General features: G+C 42.5%; 1 protein-coding gene across 1 annotated transcript in view; it reads left to right on the top strand.

The window, feature by feature from the left end:
• The first annotated feature begins 234 nt into the window (after positions 1 to 234).
• The window catches only part of LOC120927993 (integumentary mucin A.1-like), a 32,088-nt gene continuing 15,747 nt past the window's right edge, over positions 235 to 16,575 (top strand). The window contains exon 1 of the mRNA XM_040339035.1: positions 235 to 397. Within this exon, the coding sequence (XP_040194969.1) occupies positions 283 to 397 (115 nt within the window). The 5' untranslated portion in view covers positions 235 to 282. The remainder of the gene's footprint in view (positions 398 to 16,575) is intronic.

Genomic DNA, 16,575 nt, shown 5'->3' with positions numbered 1-16,575 from the left:
CGTGATTTTAGAGTTGAATAAACTCTTCTATATAGTGATATAAAATGACGTGTTCCTCTACACACATCTCTGTCTCCACCAGCAAATAATGACCCAATTATGTTCACATTTATGATATGTAATAAAGGGGCCTGCTGTCAGAACGGGATGGGTGTAGTAGCAATACGGCCCTGATCCCACCCTCAGTAAATGTTCCCCGGACTTGATAAACAGCTCTGTTCCTATATATATATATATATATAACACCTCGTAGAGTCGGGGAGATTGATATTGTGAGTTACCATGGAAAAGCGATTGATCTTTCTCTCCGTTCTCCTTGTGTTGGGGCAGCCGGGTCTGGCCAAGAAAGGCAGCCACAGCCACAGCCACAGCAGTAGCAGCAGCGAGGAAGACATCGGTGACTATTTTACTTATATTAACCTCTTCCATACAGGGCTTTTATACCCACCTCCATACCAGGCCTATTCTGGCACTTCTCTCCTACATGTACAAATCATAATTTTTTTGCTAGAAAATTACTCAGAACCCCCAAACATTATATATGTTTTTTTAGCAGACACCCTAGGGAATAAAACGACGGTCATTGAAAAGTTTTATCTTGCACGGTATTTGCACAATAATTTTTCAAACGCCTTTTTTTTGGAAAAATATTGTTTCAAGAATTAAAAAAATAACAAAACAGTAAAGTTAGCCCAATTTTTTTGTAAAATATGAAAGATGATGTTACACCGAGTAAATAGATACCTAACATGTCACGCTTTAAAATTGCGCACACTCATGGAATGGCGCCAAACTTCGGTACTTAAAAATCTCCATAGGCAACGCTTTGAATTTTTTTACAGGTTACCAGTTTAGATTTACAGAGGAGATCTAGTGCTAGAATTGTTGCTGGCACTCTAACGCACGCGGCGATATCTCACATATGTGGTTTAAACTAGGGTTGTCCAGATACCGATACCAGTATCGGTATCGGGACCGATACCGAGTATTTGCGGGAGTACTCGTACTCGCGCAAATACCCCCGATACCTAAATAGAATACTTTCCCCCCCCGCCGCTGCCGCCGCATCGCGCCGCCGCATCGAGGGACATGGCTAGAGGGACATTGCTGCATATGTGAGGGACATGGCTAGAGGGACATTGCTGCATATGTGAGGGACATGGCTGCATATGTGAGGGACATGGCTAGAGGGACATGGCTGCATATGTGAGGGACATGGCTAGAGGGACATTTCTGCATATGTGAGGGACATGGCTAGAGGGACATGGCTGCATATGTGAGGGACATGGCTAGAGGGACATGGCTGCATATGTGAGGGACATGGCTAGAGGGACATGGCTGCATATGTGAGGGACATGGCTAGAGGGACATGGCTGCATATGTGAGGGACATGGCTAGAGGGACATGGCTGCATATGTGAGGGACATGGCTAGAGGGACATGGCTGCATATGTGAGGGACATGGCTAGAGGGACATGGCTGCATATGTGGGGGACATGGCTGCATATGGGGGGGACATGGCTGCATTTGGGGACACATTTAAAAAAAGTATCGGTATTCGGTATCGGCGACTACTTGAAAAAAAGTATCGGTACTTGTACTCGGTCCTAAAAAAGTGGTATCAGGACAACCCTAGTTTAAACGGCGTTTACATATGTCGGCGGGACTTGCGTGTGCGTTCGCTTCTGCGTGCAAGCTACTGGGGAGAGGGGCGTTAAAAAAAAATGTTTTATTTTTTTTTTATTTTTTTTACATATTTATTGATTTTTTTACTTTTTTTTTTATTTTTATTTTTTTATTATCACTTTTATTCCTATTACAAGGAATGTAAACATCCCTTGTAATAGGAATGTGTGTGACAGGTCCTCTTTATGGAGAGATGCGGGGTCAATAAGACCGCACATCTCTCCTCCGGGCTGGAAAGCATGAAATCTGTGAAAAAAAATTCACCGATCTCATGCGTACTGTTTCTTAGCACCCGCAATTGCGGCTTTGTTTACTTAAAGGGACCCGGGTGTGACATCATCACATAGCGCCCGGGTCCTCCGATGGTCATAGAGATGACTGGTGACCATCTGGTCACCAGTCATCTCTATGCTTCCTGCCAGCGCCGGACGATTCGTTCTCCGGGCCCCCGATGGCACGGGAGAGCCCGGAGAAGCACCGGATGGCGGCGGGAGGGGGGGGGTGTCCCCTCCCGCCGCCTGTAAGAACGATCTAGTGGCGGAACCGCCACTATGATCGTTCTTACGTTGTGCAGACTCGCCGGCAGAAGAGAAGGATATCTGAATGATGCCTTTAGCTGCAGGCATCATTCAGATATCCCCCCGCAAAGCCCAGGACGTCATATGACGTCCACCCGGATCGGTAGAGGTTCTTTGTGGACGTCATATGACAATGGGCCGGTATTGAAGTGGTTAACTCTACAGTTAAAGTAAACCTAAAGGCTTTCAAACTTAAAAAAATACACAGAGTAAAAGAAGGGTTACGTAGTTATATATAGTTAGTTATATATACAGTAGTTACATGTATATATAGTTACATTGTTACGTAATATTTTTATTATTATTATTATACAGGATTTATATAGCGCCAACAGTTTGCGCAGCGCTTAACAAAATAAAGGCAGACATTACAATTTGGTACAAGAGGAATCAGAGGGCCCTGCTCATTAGAGTCTACAATCTAAAAAGGGAGGGTCATATAATACAAAAAGGTAATAGCTGTGGGGGATGAGCTGATGGAGGAGGTAAAGCAGTGTTAGTTAGAAACAGGATAGACTTCTTTAAAGAGAAGAGTTTTCAGGGATCTACATATGGATAGATTAGGGGACAATCGGACAGATTGGGCTAGGGAGTTCCAAAGGATGGGAGAAGCTCTGGAGAAATCCTGGAGGTGAGCATGGGAGGAGGTTACAACGGAGCTAGAGAGCAGGAGGTCTTGGGAGGACCAAAGAGAGCGGTTTGGTTGGTGTTTTGGGACTAGGTTAGTGATGTAGCCGGGGGAAGAGTTGTGGATGGCTTTGTAAATGATTGTAATTTGTAATTATATGCAGTTACATAGTTATATATAGTTATATTGTCATATTATTATATATAGTTACTTAGTTACAGTATATTTATTTACACTTATATATACAGTAGTTACATTTATATATATAGTTACATAATTATATGAAGTGCCACAGTTATATAGTTACATTGTTAAATATAGTTATATAGTTGAATTGTTATAGATAGTTACATAGTTACAGTATATATAGTTACAGTTATACAGTAGCTACATTTATATATAGTTACATTGTTACATAATTATTTTTAGTTACACAGTTATATTTAGCTACATAGTTATGTATATTTACAGTTATATATACAGTAGTTACATTTATATAGTTACAATAATGTAGCTACACCGTTTTTTTTTAGCTGCATAGTTATATTTAGTTATAGTTATATATACACAGTAGTTACATTTATATATAGTTACATTTTTGCGTAATTATATACAGTTACACAGTTGGATAGTTATATTGTTATATATAGTTACATAGTTATATTGTTTTATATAGTTATACATATATTTACAGTTATATATACAGTAGTTACATTTCTATATAGTTATATTGTTTTATATAGTTATATATGTTTACAGCTATATATACAGTAGTTACTTTTATAGAGTTACATAATTATATGTAGTTACACATTGTTATATATGGTTATATAGTTGAATTGTTATAGATAGTAACATAGGGCCAGATTCACAGAAAAAGTACGCCGGAGTATCTGCTGATACTCCAGCGTACTTTCAAATTTGCCGCGTCGTATCTTTATTTGTAATTCACAAACAAAGATACAACGGCTTTTGGCTAAGATCCGTCAGGCATACGGCTTCGTGCGCCTACGGATCGTAGGTGTAATTCTCCGGCGGCCGCTGGGTGGAGTTTGCGTCGTTTTCCAGCGTCGGGTATGCAATTTAGCTGATTACGGCGATCCACGAAGGTACGCGCGTTTGTCGCATTCTCTTACGTCGTCACTAGTCGTTTTTTCCCGTCGCAAAACTAAGCCTGCTTTTTCATGGCTTACATTTGAGACAGCCATGTTAAAGTATGGCCGTCGTTCCCGCGTCGAATTTCAATTTTTTTTCTTTTTTGCATAAGACGTCCGGGAATACGAAAGTAGGTTACGCACGTCGCCGTTCAAAAAACACGCAAAGCACGGCGGGAAATTTCCTAAAGGAGCATGCGCAGAACGTTCGGCGTGGGAACGCGCCTAATTTAAATGGTAGACGCCCCATTTGAATTAGGCGGGCTTGCGCCGGACGGCTTTACGTTACACCACCGCAAGTTTACAGGCAAGTGCTTTGCGAATCAAGCACTTACGCCGAAAACTTGCGGCGGTGTAACGTAAACGGGATAAGTTACGCCGCCGCATTTGTACCTGAATCTGGCCCATAGGTACAGTATATATATATATATATATATATATATATATATATATATATATAGTAGTTACATTTATATATAGTTACATTGTTACAGTACATGATTATATTTAGTTACACAGTTATATAGAGCTACATAATATATATATATATATTTACATTGTTACATGATTATATTTAGTTACACAGTTATATAGAGCTACATATGTATATATATATATATATATATATATATATATATATACATATATATATATATATATATAGTTACATTGTTATATAATTATATGTAGTTACACATTTATATTTAGCTACATACTGTAGTTATATATAGTTACATATATATATACAGTAGTTACATTTATATATAGTTGCATATTTTTATGTAATTAAACAGTTACAGTACATGGTTATACTGTATATAGTTACATAGTTACATTGGGGAAAATAATGATTTGATCCCCTGCAGATTTTCTAAGTTTTCCCACTTAAAGAAATGAAGGTCTATCATTTTTATCATAGGTGTATTTTAAATGATAGAGACAGAATATCAACCAAAAATCCAGAAAAAAACACAATACAAATGTTATAAATGGAGTTGCAGTTCAGTGAGTAAAATAAGTATTTGATCACCAAGAAAAACATGACTTAGTACTTGGTGGGGAAACCCTTGTTGGCAATCACAGAGGTCAGAGGTCAGACGTTTCTTGTAGTTGGTGATCAGGTTTGCACATCTCAGGAGGGATTTTGGTCCACTCTTCTTTACAGATCTTCTCTGAATCCTTAAGGCCGGGTACACACGAGAGGATTTATCCGCGGAAACGGTCCGGGGGACCGGAGGCACCACGTCACTTTAACTGACAATTGCGCGGTCGTCCGACGTGACTCCCAAACTAAATTGACGTCCTTTTTTCCCCCACAAATAGAGCTTTCTTTTGGGGGTAATTGTTCACCTATGCGGTTTTTATTTTTTTGCGCTATAAACAAAAATAGAACGGCAGTTTTGAAAAAAAAAGCAATATTTTTTACTTTTTGCTGTAATAAATATAAATATATATAAAAAAGTTTTTTCTTTCCTCAGTTTAGGCCGATACGTATTCTTCTACATATTTTTGGTAAAAAAAATCGCAATAAGCGTTTATTGATCAGTTTGCGCAAAAGTTATAGCGTTTACAAAATAGGGGATAGTTTTATTGCATTTTTATTAATGCAATAATTAATGCAATAATCGGCGATCAGCGATTTTTATCGTGACTGCGACAATATGGCAGACACATTGGCAGACACATCGGACACTTTTGACACATTTATGGGACCATTGTTATTGATACAGCGATCAGTGATATAAAAATGCACTGATTACGGTGAAAATGACACTGGCAGTGAAGGGGTTAACCACTAGGCGGCGCTGTACGGGTTAAGTGTGCCATAGTAAGTGATTCGTACTGTAGGGGGGATGGGCTACACGTGACTAGACAGTCATCACCGATTACAGGAAGTTGTGATCACTGTCATTAGGCAGAGCGGGGAGATGCTTGTTAACATCACCATCTCCCTGTTCTAACTCACCGCGAGATGATCGCGGGTATCCCCGCGGCGGTCAAGTCCGCGGGACCCACGGTCAGGCTCACAGAGCTTGCGACGGGCGCGTGCACGTCCACAAAAGGGGACGTACACGTCCTTCTGCCTGTCCGACCAATGCTGTCGACGTATATAGTCATGCGCTGGTCGGCAAGCAGTTAAAAAACACGATTCTGTCCAAACGAAGAGTCAAGGCACACATGGGTACAAAAACAAAGATACCTTGCAAGGGAATAAGCCTTGTTCATAGATTTCCAAAAACAAGGATTTCATCCAAGAAATGCTAGCTCCAGTAGTCTGTCGACAGATAGTTAAAAAGGCCAGCTATAGCAATCAATACAAAATCACAGTCAGCTAAACAGCCTGGTAATATACATATATTGTAAATAGTAAAGATAAAAGCGATATCCCAGAAAAGTACCTACTGGCTCATATAAATCAGGGATCGTCACAAAATAGGTTCCAAGCAGAAGTGAGATGAACAAACTTAGCAAAGAAAATAAATAAATATGGACAGATGACCGGAATATAAGGTAGTATGGGGCAAATCCACAAAAACGTAGCCTAACTTAACTTTTACCATTTAAGTTACACTGGCGGAAAATTTCTACCTAAGTGCCCGATCCACAAAGCACTTACCTAGAAATTTTCGGCCGTGTAACTTAAATGTCTCCGGCGCAAGGCGGTCCTCTTCTGCAGGGGGCGATGACAATTTAAATGAGGCGCGCTCCCGCGCCGGCCGTACTGCGCATGCTCGTGACGTCATTTTCCCGACTGGTAGCGCGCAAAATTACGTTACGCCGGGCTTTGTGGATTGCGACGGGACAATAAAGTTGCGTCGGGTAAAAAAAAAGTTAGGCGCCGAAAATAAAATTCAAAATTTAAAAAAAATAGCGGCGATCGAAAAAAAGGTCTGTTTTTACAAGGTGTAACTAGTTTACACTTTGTAAAAGCATCCCTAATTTTACGTATGCAAACGTAAACTTACGCAGAAAAAACAAAGCTGAAAAGCTTTGTGGATCTCCGTAAGTCCTCATTTGCATACGCTAGGCGGCATTTCAACGCGAAATGCCCCCAGCGGCGGATGCGGTACTGCATCCTAAGATCTGACAGTGTAAGTGTCTTACAGATGTCGGATCTTCTGCCTATCTTTGGAAAATTGCTTCTGAGGATCAGTTCCAAAGATAGGCACAGGGATACGCAGGCTGAACAGCAGTTCCGCCTGCGTATCCCTTTTGAGGATTTGGCCCTATAAACCTAAAGTCCAAAATGTCTATGTAGTCTCAAGGTGCCCAGACTCAAATGTACATAGACAGAGTACTGTACTGTAATCCAAACCATATAGTCTCTTTCAGATGGTCTAAAATAGAAAAAGCAAACAAAAAAATAATTATATTAAAAATCCTCCAAATTATCGAGGATTGCAAAAAATATGATTGATATCATTTTGGTGCGGGGTTGCCCTTAAAATCCATACCAGACCTGAAGGGTTAAATTTGGTGCAGGATTCCCCTAAATATCCATAACGGACCTGAAGGGCCTGGTATGGAATTTCGGGGGGGACCCCCACGCATTTTTTTTAAATTTCGGTTTGGGGTAATGGACTGGGGGGAACCCATGCCAATTTTTTTCAATGACTTTTATCTACATTGCTGGGACCCGACAATTCATTATAGCCGCGAGTAGTTTTAAATGACTTTTTTTCCTTAAGAAATGTCATTTTGTGCAGGGACAGTTCTAAACACGGGAAGAATGTGCCACTTTACAGGCACACTATAGACACCCCCCAGGTACAAAATTTAAAGGAATATTTCACTTTTATTGTTTCACTTTAAGCATTATTAAAATCACTGCTCCTGAAAAAAAGGCAGTTTTTAAAACTTTTTTTTTGCATTGATACATGTCCCCTGGGGCAGGATCCAGGCCCCCAAACACTTTTTATGACAATAAATTGCATATTAACTTTTAAAATTAGCACTTTTGATTTTTCAAGTTCGTGTCCCATAGACTTTAACAGTGTTCAAACTAATTTTTTGCCTGTTTGCATGTTCTGCTGCGAACCAAACCGGGAGGGTGTTCAGCTCATCCCTACTTATGACGTTGATGTGTTGTGGGTGTCTTCCTGTTTGCCCTCACTGTTTCGACTGGGGGGCGGTGCTTTTTGGGGGGGCGTGTGTCGTGGGTGTGTGAGCCTTGCTGGGGTCCGTCCGCACACTTCAGAACGCCTCTCGCCGACTGGCGTGTCTGCCGTGATGGGACGTTTTCCATTGGTGTTGTTCTACTTCCGCGCAGATGTATGACGTCACCGTTTTGTTTGTTTTTGGCACAATTTTCATCTCCTTCAAGGGGCTATAAATAGGCTTCAGCCACGCAATGACATTGTGAATAGTATACAGCTTTCTCCCAGGGGGTCACCCGAGATTTCTCCTTACTGAGAAGAAGCACAGCTGCTCCTTTTGCGCTCATCAATTAGCGTATATTTTTGCGATCCCCGATAATTTGGAAGATTTTTTATATAATTCGTTTTTTGTTTGCTTTTTCTATTTTAGACCATCTGAAAGGGACTATTATTATTATTATACAGGATTTATATAGCGCCAACAGTTTGCGCAGCGCTTTACATCAGGGAAGACAGTACAGTCACAATACAATTCAATACAGGAGGGATCAGAGGGCCCTGCTCGTTAGAGCTTACAATCTAGAAGACTATGGGCCAGATTCACAGAAGAAATATATTTCAAATTTGCTGCGTCGTATCTTAATTTGTCATTCACAAACAAGATACGACGGCATTTGGCTAAGATCCGACAGGCTTACGGCTTCGTACGCCTTCGGATCTTAGGCTGCAATACTTTGGCCGCCGCTGGGTGGAGTTCGCGTCGTTTTCCAGCGTCGGGTATGCAAATTAGCTTTTACGCCGATCCACGAAGGTACTCGCGTGCGTTACGTCGTCGCAAGCCGTTTTTTTCCGGCGCAAAGTTAAGCCTGCTTTTTCATGGCTTAACTTTACACCAGTCATGTTAAAGTATGGCCGTCGTTCCCGTGTCAAATTTAAAAAAAATTTGGGCGTACGTTACGCACGTCGCCATTCACAAACACGTCGGGGCGCCGTAATTTCGCGCAAAGCACGGCGGGAAATTTCCAAACGGAGCATGCGCAGAACGTTCGGCGCGGGAATGCGCCTAATTTAAATGGTACACGCCCCATTTGAATTAGGCAGGCTTGCGCCGAACGGCTTTACGCTACGCCGCCGAAAGTTTACGCGCAAGTGCTTGGTGAATCAGGCACTTGCGCTGAAAACTTGCGGCGGTGTAACGTAAAGACGATACGTTACGCCGCCACATTTGTACCTGAATCTGGCCCTATATGGTTTGGATTGCATTACAGTACTCTATGTAAATTTGAGTCTGTACACCTTGATTTTACATAGACATTTTGGACTTTAGGTTTATACAGTGGAACCTCGGATTACGAGCATAATCCGTTCCAGGAGAATTCTCGTAATCCAAAGTACTCGGATATCAAAGCGAGTTTCCCCATAGAAGTCAATGGAAACGAAAAATAATTAGTTCTGCATTGACTTCAATATCATGCAATACCGCATGTGGCCAGAGGTGGGGGGGTGACGGAGAGCCTCGGGAACACTTGGAAAGGCCTGGGACCTCGTAAACCCGCAGAAAGGCTCGGAAACACCGGAAACTGAGTATTTCTGAGCATTTCCGATCGGCTCCGGTGCCCCAGCACCTTAGGCCAAATGCGGTACTGCAGGCCCTATTAGCTTGAATTCTGCAAGTTTTGCGAGACAACACTCGCACACTAAGTCAGATTTTTTAAAAGTTGCTCGTCTTTCAAAATGCTCGTTACCGGCGTTACTCGTAAACCGAGGTTTCACTGTACTACCTTATATTCCCGGTCATCTGTCCATATTTATTCCCTGCCTTCGCTAAGGCCCCTTTCACATTGAGGAGTTTTTCAGGCGGTAAAGCGCTAAAAATAGCGCTGCTATCCCGCCTGAAAAACTCCTGCACTGCAGACTCAATGTGAAAGCCCGAGGGCTTTCACACTGAGGCGATGCGCTGGCGGGAGACAAAAAAATCTCCTGTCAGCAGCATCTTTGGAGCGGTGAGAGGAGCGGCATGTATACCGCTCCTTCCCATTGAAAACAATGGGAACCGCGGCAATACCGCCCGCAATGCGCCTCTATAGAGGCGCATTGCGGGCGATATTAACTCTTTATCGGCCGCTAGCGGGGGTTAATACCGCACCGCTAGCGGCTGATACCCGCGGCAATTCCGGCGGTATAGCGCCACTATTTTTAGCGGCGTTATACCGCCACCGCAGCTCCTGCCCCAGTCTGAAAGGGGCCTAAGTTTGTTCATCTCACTTCTGCTTGGAACCTATTTTGTGACGATCCCTGATTTATATGAACCAGTAGGTACTTTTCTGGGATATCGCTTTTATCTTTACTATTTACAATATATGTATATTACCAGGCTGTTTAGCTGACTGTGATTTTGTATTGATTGCTATAGCTGGCCCTTTTAACTATCTGTCGACAGACTACTGGAGCTAGCCTTTCTTGGATGAAATCCTTGTTTTTGGAAATCTATGAACCCAGCTTATTCTCCCACAGGGTATTTTTCTTTTTGGGTTTTCAATTTCTTTTTATTAAACCTTTTCTCAGATATAAAACTTTTACATTTGTACAAGATTCACTTACAGTATACCTTGTTCACATAAAATATTCAATATACCGAATCTTGATGAGTACGAGTTTCTTTGTCATTAAAACATAATACCCTTCAGCATTCATCCACACCCATTTCCACCATCCTCCCCATACACTCATCACAATGACCATTAAAAAAAAAAAAGAGAGAAAACACCTCCCCCCTCTTCCCCACTCATTTTTCTATCATCTTCTACTTATTTTACCTGTCCCCTAAATGTTTTCTCCTAATTTTCCCTTTATTTATATTGTTTCATTCCTTCTGAGAGCCGAAATTCATCCCATTTTTGCCATATTACTGGCATTTGACTATTTATATATCCTTCTTCTCTGATCTGTCTTTCCATATATTGTATTTCGTTCATTTCGTAAATCCACTCTATTATAATTGGGTTTTTATTATTTCTTCAGTTACGAGCGATTGTTGTTCTAGCTGCTGTTGTCATATGGTGAACAATATCTTTCTTAATACTCTTTACAGTATCTGGAATTAAAGATAGCAGGGAAATATCTATATTTAAATTCCTCTCTACTCCCGACACTTTCTAATATATCTCATGAACCTTTTCCCAGAAACTTTTCACCAAATGACAACTATACCAAATATGTCCCCCTTTCGACCTTACATCTCCAACAGATATCTGTTTGTCCACTATTTATTTTATTTAACGCTACTGGGCTCCAATACCATCTCATTACTATGTTGTAGTTTCTTTCTTGGTATTTAGTCGCTAAAGATGTTTTTATGAATTATTGAAAATATTTTTTCCCATTCTATCTCTGATATTGATCTTCCTATTTCCTTTTCCCATTTTTTTATTCCTGTTAATTCTCTAAGGGGTCCAGAAGGGAGTAATAAACCGTATATCTTGGATATTTTTTTAGTTGGCTTTTGTTCGTCTATTAACCACTTAAGACCCAGACCTTTAGGCAGCTAAAGGACCTGGCCAGTTTTTGCGATTCGGCACTGCGTCGCTTTAACTGACAATTGCGCGGTCGTGCGACGTGGCTCCCAAACAAAATTGACGTCGTTTTTTTCCCACAAATAGAGCTTTCTTTTGGTGGTATTTGATCACTTATTTTTTGTGCTATAAACAAAAATAGAGCGACGATTTTGAAAAAAATGCAATATTTTTTACTTTTTGCTATAATAAATATCCCCCAAAAATATATAAAAAAAATATTTTTTCCTCAGTTTAGGCCGATACGTATTCTTCTACCTATTTTTGGTAAAAAAAAATCGCAATAGCGTTTACAAAATAGGGGATAGTTTTATTGCATTTTTATTATTTTTTTTTTTTTTACTACTAATGCCGGCGATCAGTGATTTTTTAGTGACTGCGACATTATGGAGGACACTTCGGACAATTTTGACACATTTTTGGGACCATTGTCACTTTCACAGCAAAAAATGCATTAAAAATGCATTGTTTACTATGAAAATGACAATTGCAGTTTGGGAGTTATCCACAAGGGGGCGCTGAAGGGGTTAAAGGATCACTAAAGGAATTTTTTTTTTTAGCTAAATAGCTTCCTTTACCATACTGCAGTACTGGTTTCATGTCCTCATTGCTCGTTTTTGCTTTGATGTTGCTGTAAAACTGCTGTGATCTCCACACTTCTTGGTTGTCGGTTTCCTTATAACCACGGTACTGGGAGCTTTTCATGATTGTCTAAGCGGTCATTACTGTGTGTCTAAAACTTAACAGAACCAATCAGATTCATTTTAAAAACAAAACACTGCCCTGGTTTCGTTTGTTTTTGTTCTGTGTCTCTCTCTAGTTCACAGGACAAGGGCTCAATATATATCATGTACCATAATATATATGATTTTTAACTTGTTTTCTAAAGCTCTTTTTTTATACTACGTATTTTTTTCAATAAACATTGTAGTTTTTTTTCTAATTTTTTACTATGAAAAGTCCGACCCAGGGTTACCCAGTTGGTACCCCTTCTTTTTGTGTTCCGTTAAATTACCTACGGCTGTGACTATGTGAGTGCTTTTCTCCTTATTTTCACTGGTTAGGACACTCCATGACCTTAATGCGCTTCTTCTTGAGCCGCTCCTTTGTTGCCATGGTGGTATGTTTTAGGTCATTGTCATGCTGGAAGACCCATCCACGACCCATCTTCAGTGTTCTGGCTGAGGGAAGAAGGTTCTCATCCAAGATTTTACAATACATGGACCCGCCCATTGGAGTAACAGCCCCAAAGCATCATGTTTCCACCTCTGTGCTTGACTAGTCAGCAGCATATTTCTTCTTCCAAAATATAGTTACAGTGGAACCTCGGATTGCGAGTCACGTAGTTAACGAGGATTTCGCAAAAGGAGATTTTTTTTTTTAAATCCTGATTCCTGAGTTTGTGAGAGTTGTCTTGCAAAACGAGCAGAATTCAAGAGAAGAAACAAATATTAGCCAGATTCAGGTATAGTTACGCCGGCGTATCAGTAGATACGCCGTCGTAACTCTGAATCCGCGCCGTCCTACATTTAAGCGTATGCTCAAACTGAGATACGCTTAAATGTTGCTAAGATACGAGCGGCGTAAGCCTTCCTACGCCGTCGTATCTTAGCTGTCTATTTACGCTGGCTGCTAGGGGCGTGTACGCTGATTTACGCCTAGAATATGTAAATCAGCGAGATACGCCTATTCACGAACGTACGCTCGCCCGTCGCAGTAAAGATACGCCGTTTACGTAAGGCGTTTTCAGGCGTAAAGATAAACCACCAGAAAGATGGCGCGGCCAATGTTAAGTATGGACGTCGGGAACCGCCGTTGAAATTCACGTCGTTTGCGTAAGTCGATTCAGAATAGGGCTGGGCGTAGGTTACGTTCACGTCGAAAGCATTGACTATTTGCGACGTGATTTGGAGCATGCGCACTGGGATACGACCGCGGACGGCGCATGCGCCGTTCGTTCAAAGCGTCATTTACGTGGGGTCATGCTTTATTTACATAAAACACGCCCACCTCTTCACAATTTGAATTAGGCGCGCTTACGCCGGCACATTTACGCTACGCCGCCGTAACTTAGGACGCAAGTGCTTTGTGAATACAACACTTGCTTCTCTAACTTGCGGCGGCATAACGTAAATTACATACGCTACGCCTGCACATCTTTAAGCCGCCGTACGTGAATCTGGCCATATATTCTTACCTTAATAAGCATGTCCTTACCTTAGGAGGTGGTGCTGGATCCGCGGTAGGGCTCCTGGAAGCTGCCCCTCCACCCCTCTACCTGCTGCAGCTTGCCGAGGGAAGAGCCGGGCCGTTGCTTCTCCTCCCAGCCAAACAGGAAGTGGGTCCTGAGATCTGATTGGTCGCAAGACCTAAGACTCCCTGGCCAATCGGGACTCAGTACCCACTTCCTGATTGGCCGGGAGGAGAAGCAAGAAGACGTTAGCAAATATTAATTTTCTAATGTCACACAACTGGGTGTGCTCAGGGCGCAGTGCTCTGTGCCCGAGTCCACCCTTTTTCTAAGCCAATTAGAGCCTCGGGATCTAATCATGTGCTTCAATAAAGAAAAAAAGCCATTGATATCCATGTGTCCGGCGCCTTGCATGTAGATTATGGACCGGGTGCATGGATTAGGGGGAAGGCGGCCCCTAATGGAGAAGCCGCCACTGGTGGCTACGTTCATTCTCCATGGTCCCGCTGTATATATGAACGTAGCCACCCTCTCTTGTTCACTCCAGAGATGGACTATGGTCTATGGAATTCGTTGGACAAATGACACAAATTTTCACCATAATTTTTGTAATAAATTTGGGCCAGATTCACGTAGAAGTGCGGCGGCGTAACGTATCGTAGATACGTTACACCGCCGCAAGTTTTCAGCGCATGTGCCTGTTTCAAAAAGCACTTGCGTGAAAACGTACGCTGACGGCCTCCGGCGTAAGCCCGCGTAATTCAAAGGGGCGTGTGCCATTTAAATTAGGCGCGCTCCCGTGCCGGACCTACTACGCATGCTCCCTTTTGAATTTCCCGCCGTGCTTTGCGCGAAGTGACGTAATTTTTTCGAATGGCGACGTGCGTAGCATACTTCCGTATTCCCGGACGTCTTACGCAAGAAGGAAACATTTTTAAATTTCGACACAGGAACGACGGCCATACTTTAAACAGCACATGCGTGTGCTGTGTAAAGTTAGGGCACCTTAAAACGACGACTAACTTTGCGACGGGAAACTAGACTAGCAGCGACGTAGCGAACGCGAAAAAACGGTGTGGATCGCCGTAACTACTAATTTGCATACCCGACGCTGGAATACGACGCGAACTCCCCCCAGCGGCGGCTGCGGTATTGCATCCTAAGATCCGACAGTGTAAAACAATTACACCTGTCGGATCTTAGGGCTATCTATGCGTAACTGATTCTATGAATCAGTCACATAGATACTCTGAGGCCCCGTACTCACGACCAAACATGTCTGCTGAAACTGGTCCGCAGACCAGTTTCAGCAGACATGTTTGGCCGTGTGTTGGCCCGAGCGGACCATTTTGGGACGGATCGGACAGGTTTCCAGCGGACAACTGTTTCCCGGACTTGTTTTAAAACAGTCCGCTGGAAACCTGTCCGCCCGGACATGTACGGTCGTCTGTACAGACCTACCGTACATGTCCTGCCGCCCGCATCCCTCGCATGCGTCGAATGACTTCGACGCATGCGTGGAAGCATTTTTAAGGCGGCCCGCCCACGTCGCCGCGTCATTGTCGCGGCGACACCGCGTCATCGACGCGGCGACACCGCGGACACGCCCCGCGTAATGTTTACGCGCGGGCTTCTGTTCGATGGTGTGTATAGCCATCGAACAGAAGTCCCCGGGCAGTCCCCGGCCAGACATGTCCGATGGAAACGGTCTGCAGACCGTTTTCATCGGACATGTCCTGCCGTGAGTACAAGGCCTGAGAGATACGATGGAGTATCTGAGATACTCCGTCGTATCTCCGCTGTGAATCTGGCCCTTAATTCCTGTGATTGTTATCTCCATCTAGTGGCTAATATGCAATATAGCTTTCTGAAATAACTCAATGAGAAAATACTGTATACTGCATTTTGGTAACGCTGATGATTATAGGAAGTTATCTATCACAGAAATTACAGTCATAATTCATGCAGTCTACACCAATGTGTATGTCATTTGTCCAGCAAATGTATTATAAATAGACCCCTGAGTGTCACAAAGACCCCTTAGGCTGGGTTCACACATATGCAGCCTCAGTTTCAGTGCGGCAGTCCGGTGCGTTTTTATTTACCGGTTCAGGTGCGAATTTCTACCTGAACCGGAACCCAAATACGCACAGGACCATTTTTGAAACCGCACTGCGGCCGCCCCGCACATGTGTGAACCGGCTGCATTGAAAGCAATTCACATTCGCATGTTAAGCGAACTGGATGTGGTTAAAAACCACATCCAATTTGTATATACACTATATTACCAAAAGTATTGGGACACTTGCCATTACACGCACATGAACTTTAATGGCATCCCAGTTTTAGTCCGTAGGGTTCAATATTGAGTTGGCCCCGCCCTTTGCAGCTATAACAGCTTCAGCTCTTCTAGGAAGGCTGTCCACAAAGTTTAGGAGTGTCTATGGGAATGTTTGACCATTCTTCTAGAAGCCATTTGTGAGGTCAGGCACTGATGTTGGACGAGAAAGCCTGGTTTGCAGTCTCCGCTCTAATTTTTCATGTGCTGTAAAGGCAGGTGTCCCAATACTTTTGGTAAAATAGTGTATGTGAACCCAGCCTCACTGTCTCACCCTATTCAAAACTTCATGTTTTTATTGGAGTCGGGCTATAATTAGTATTCATGTATTA

Source organism: Rana temporaria, chromosome 2 (genome assembly GCF_905171775.1).
Source record: "Rana temporaria chromosome 2, aRanTem1.1, whole genome shotgun sequence".
NCBI classification, from domain to species: domain Eukaryota; kingdom Metazoa; phylum Chordata; class Amphibia; order Anura; family Ranidae; genus Rana; species Rana temporaria.
Note: the sequence above shows the minus strand (reverse complement) of the source record. Positions and strands in the feature narration are given on the sequence as shown.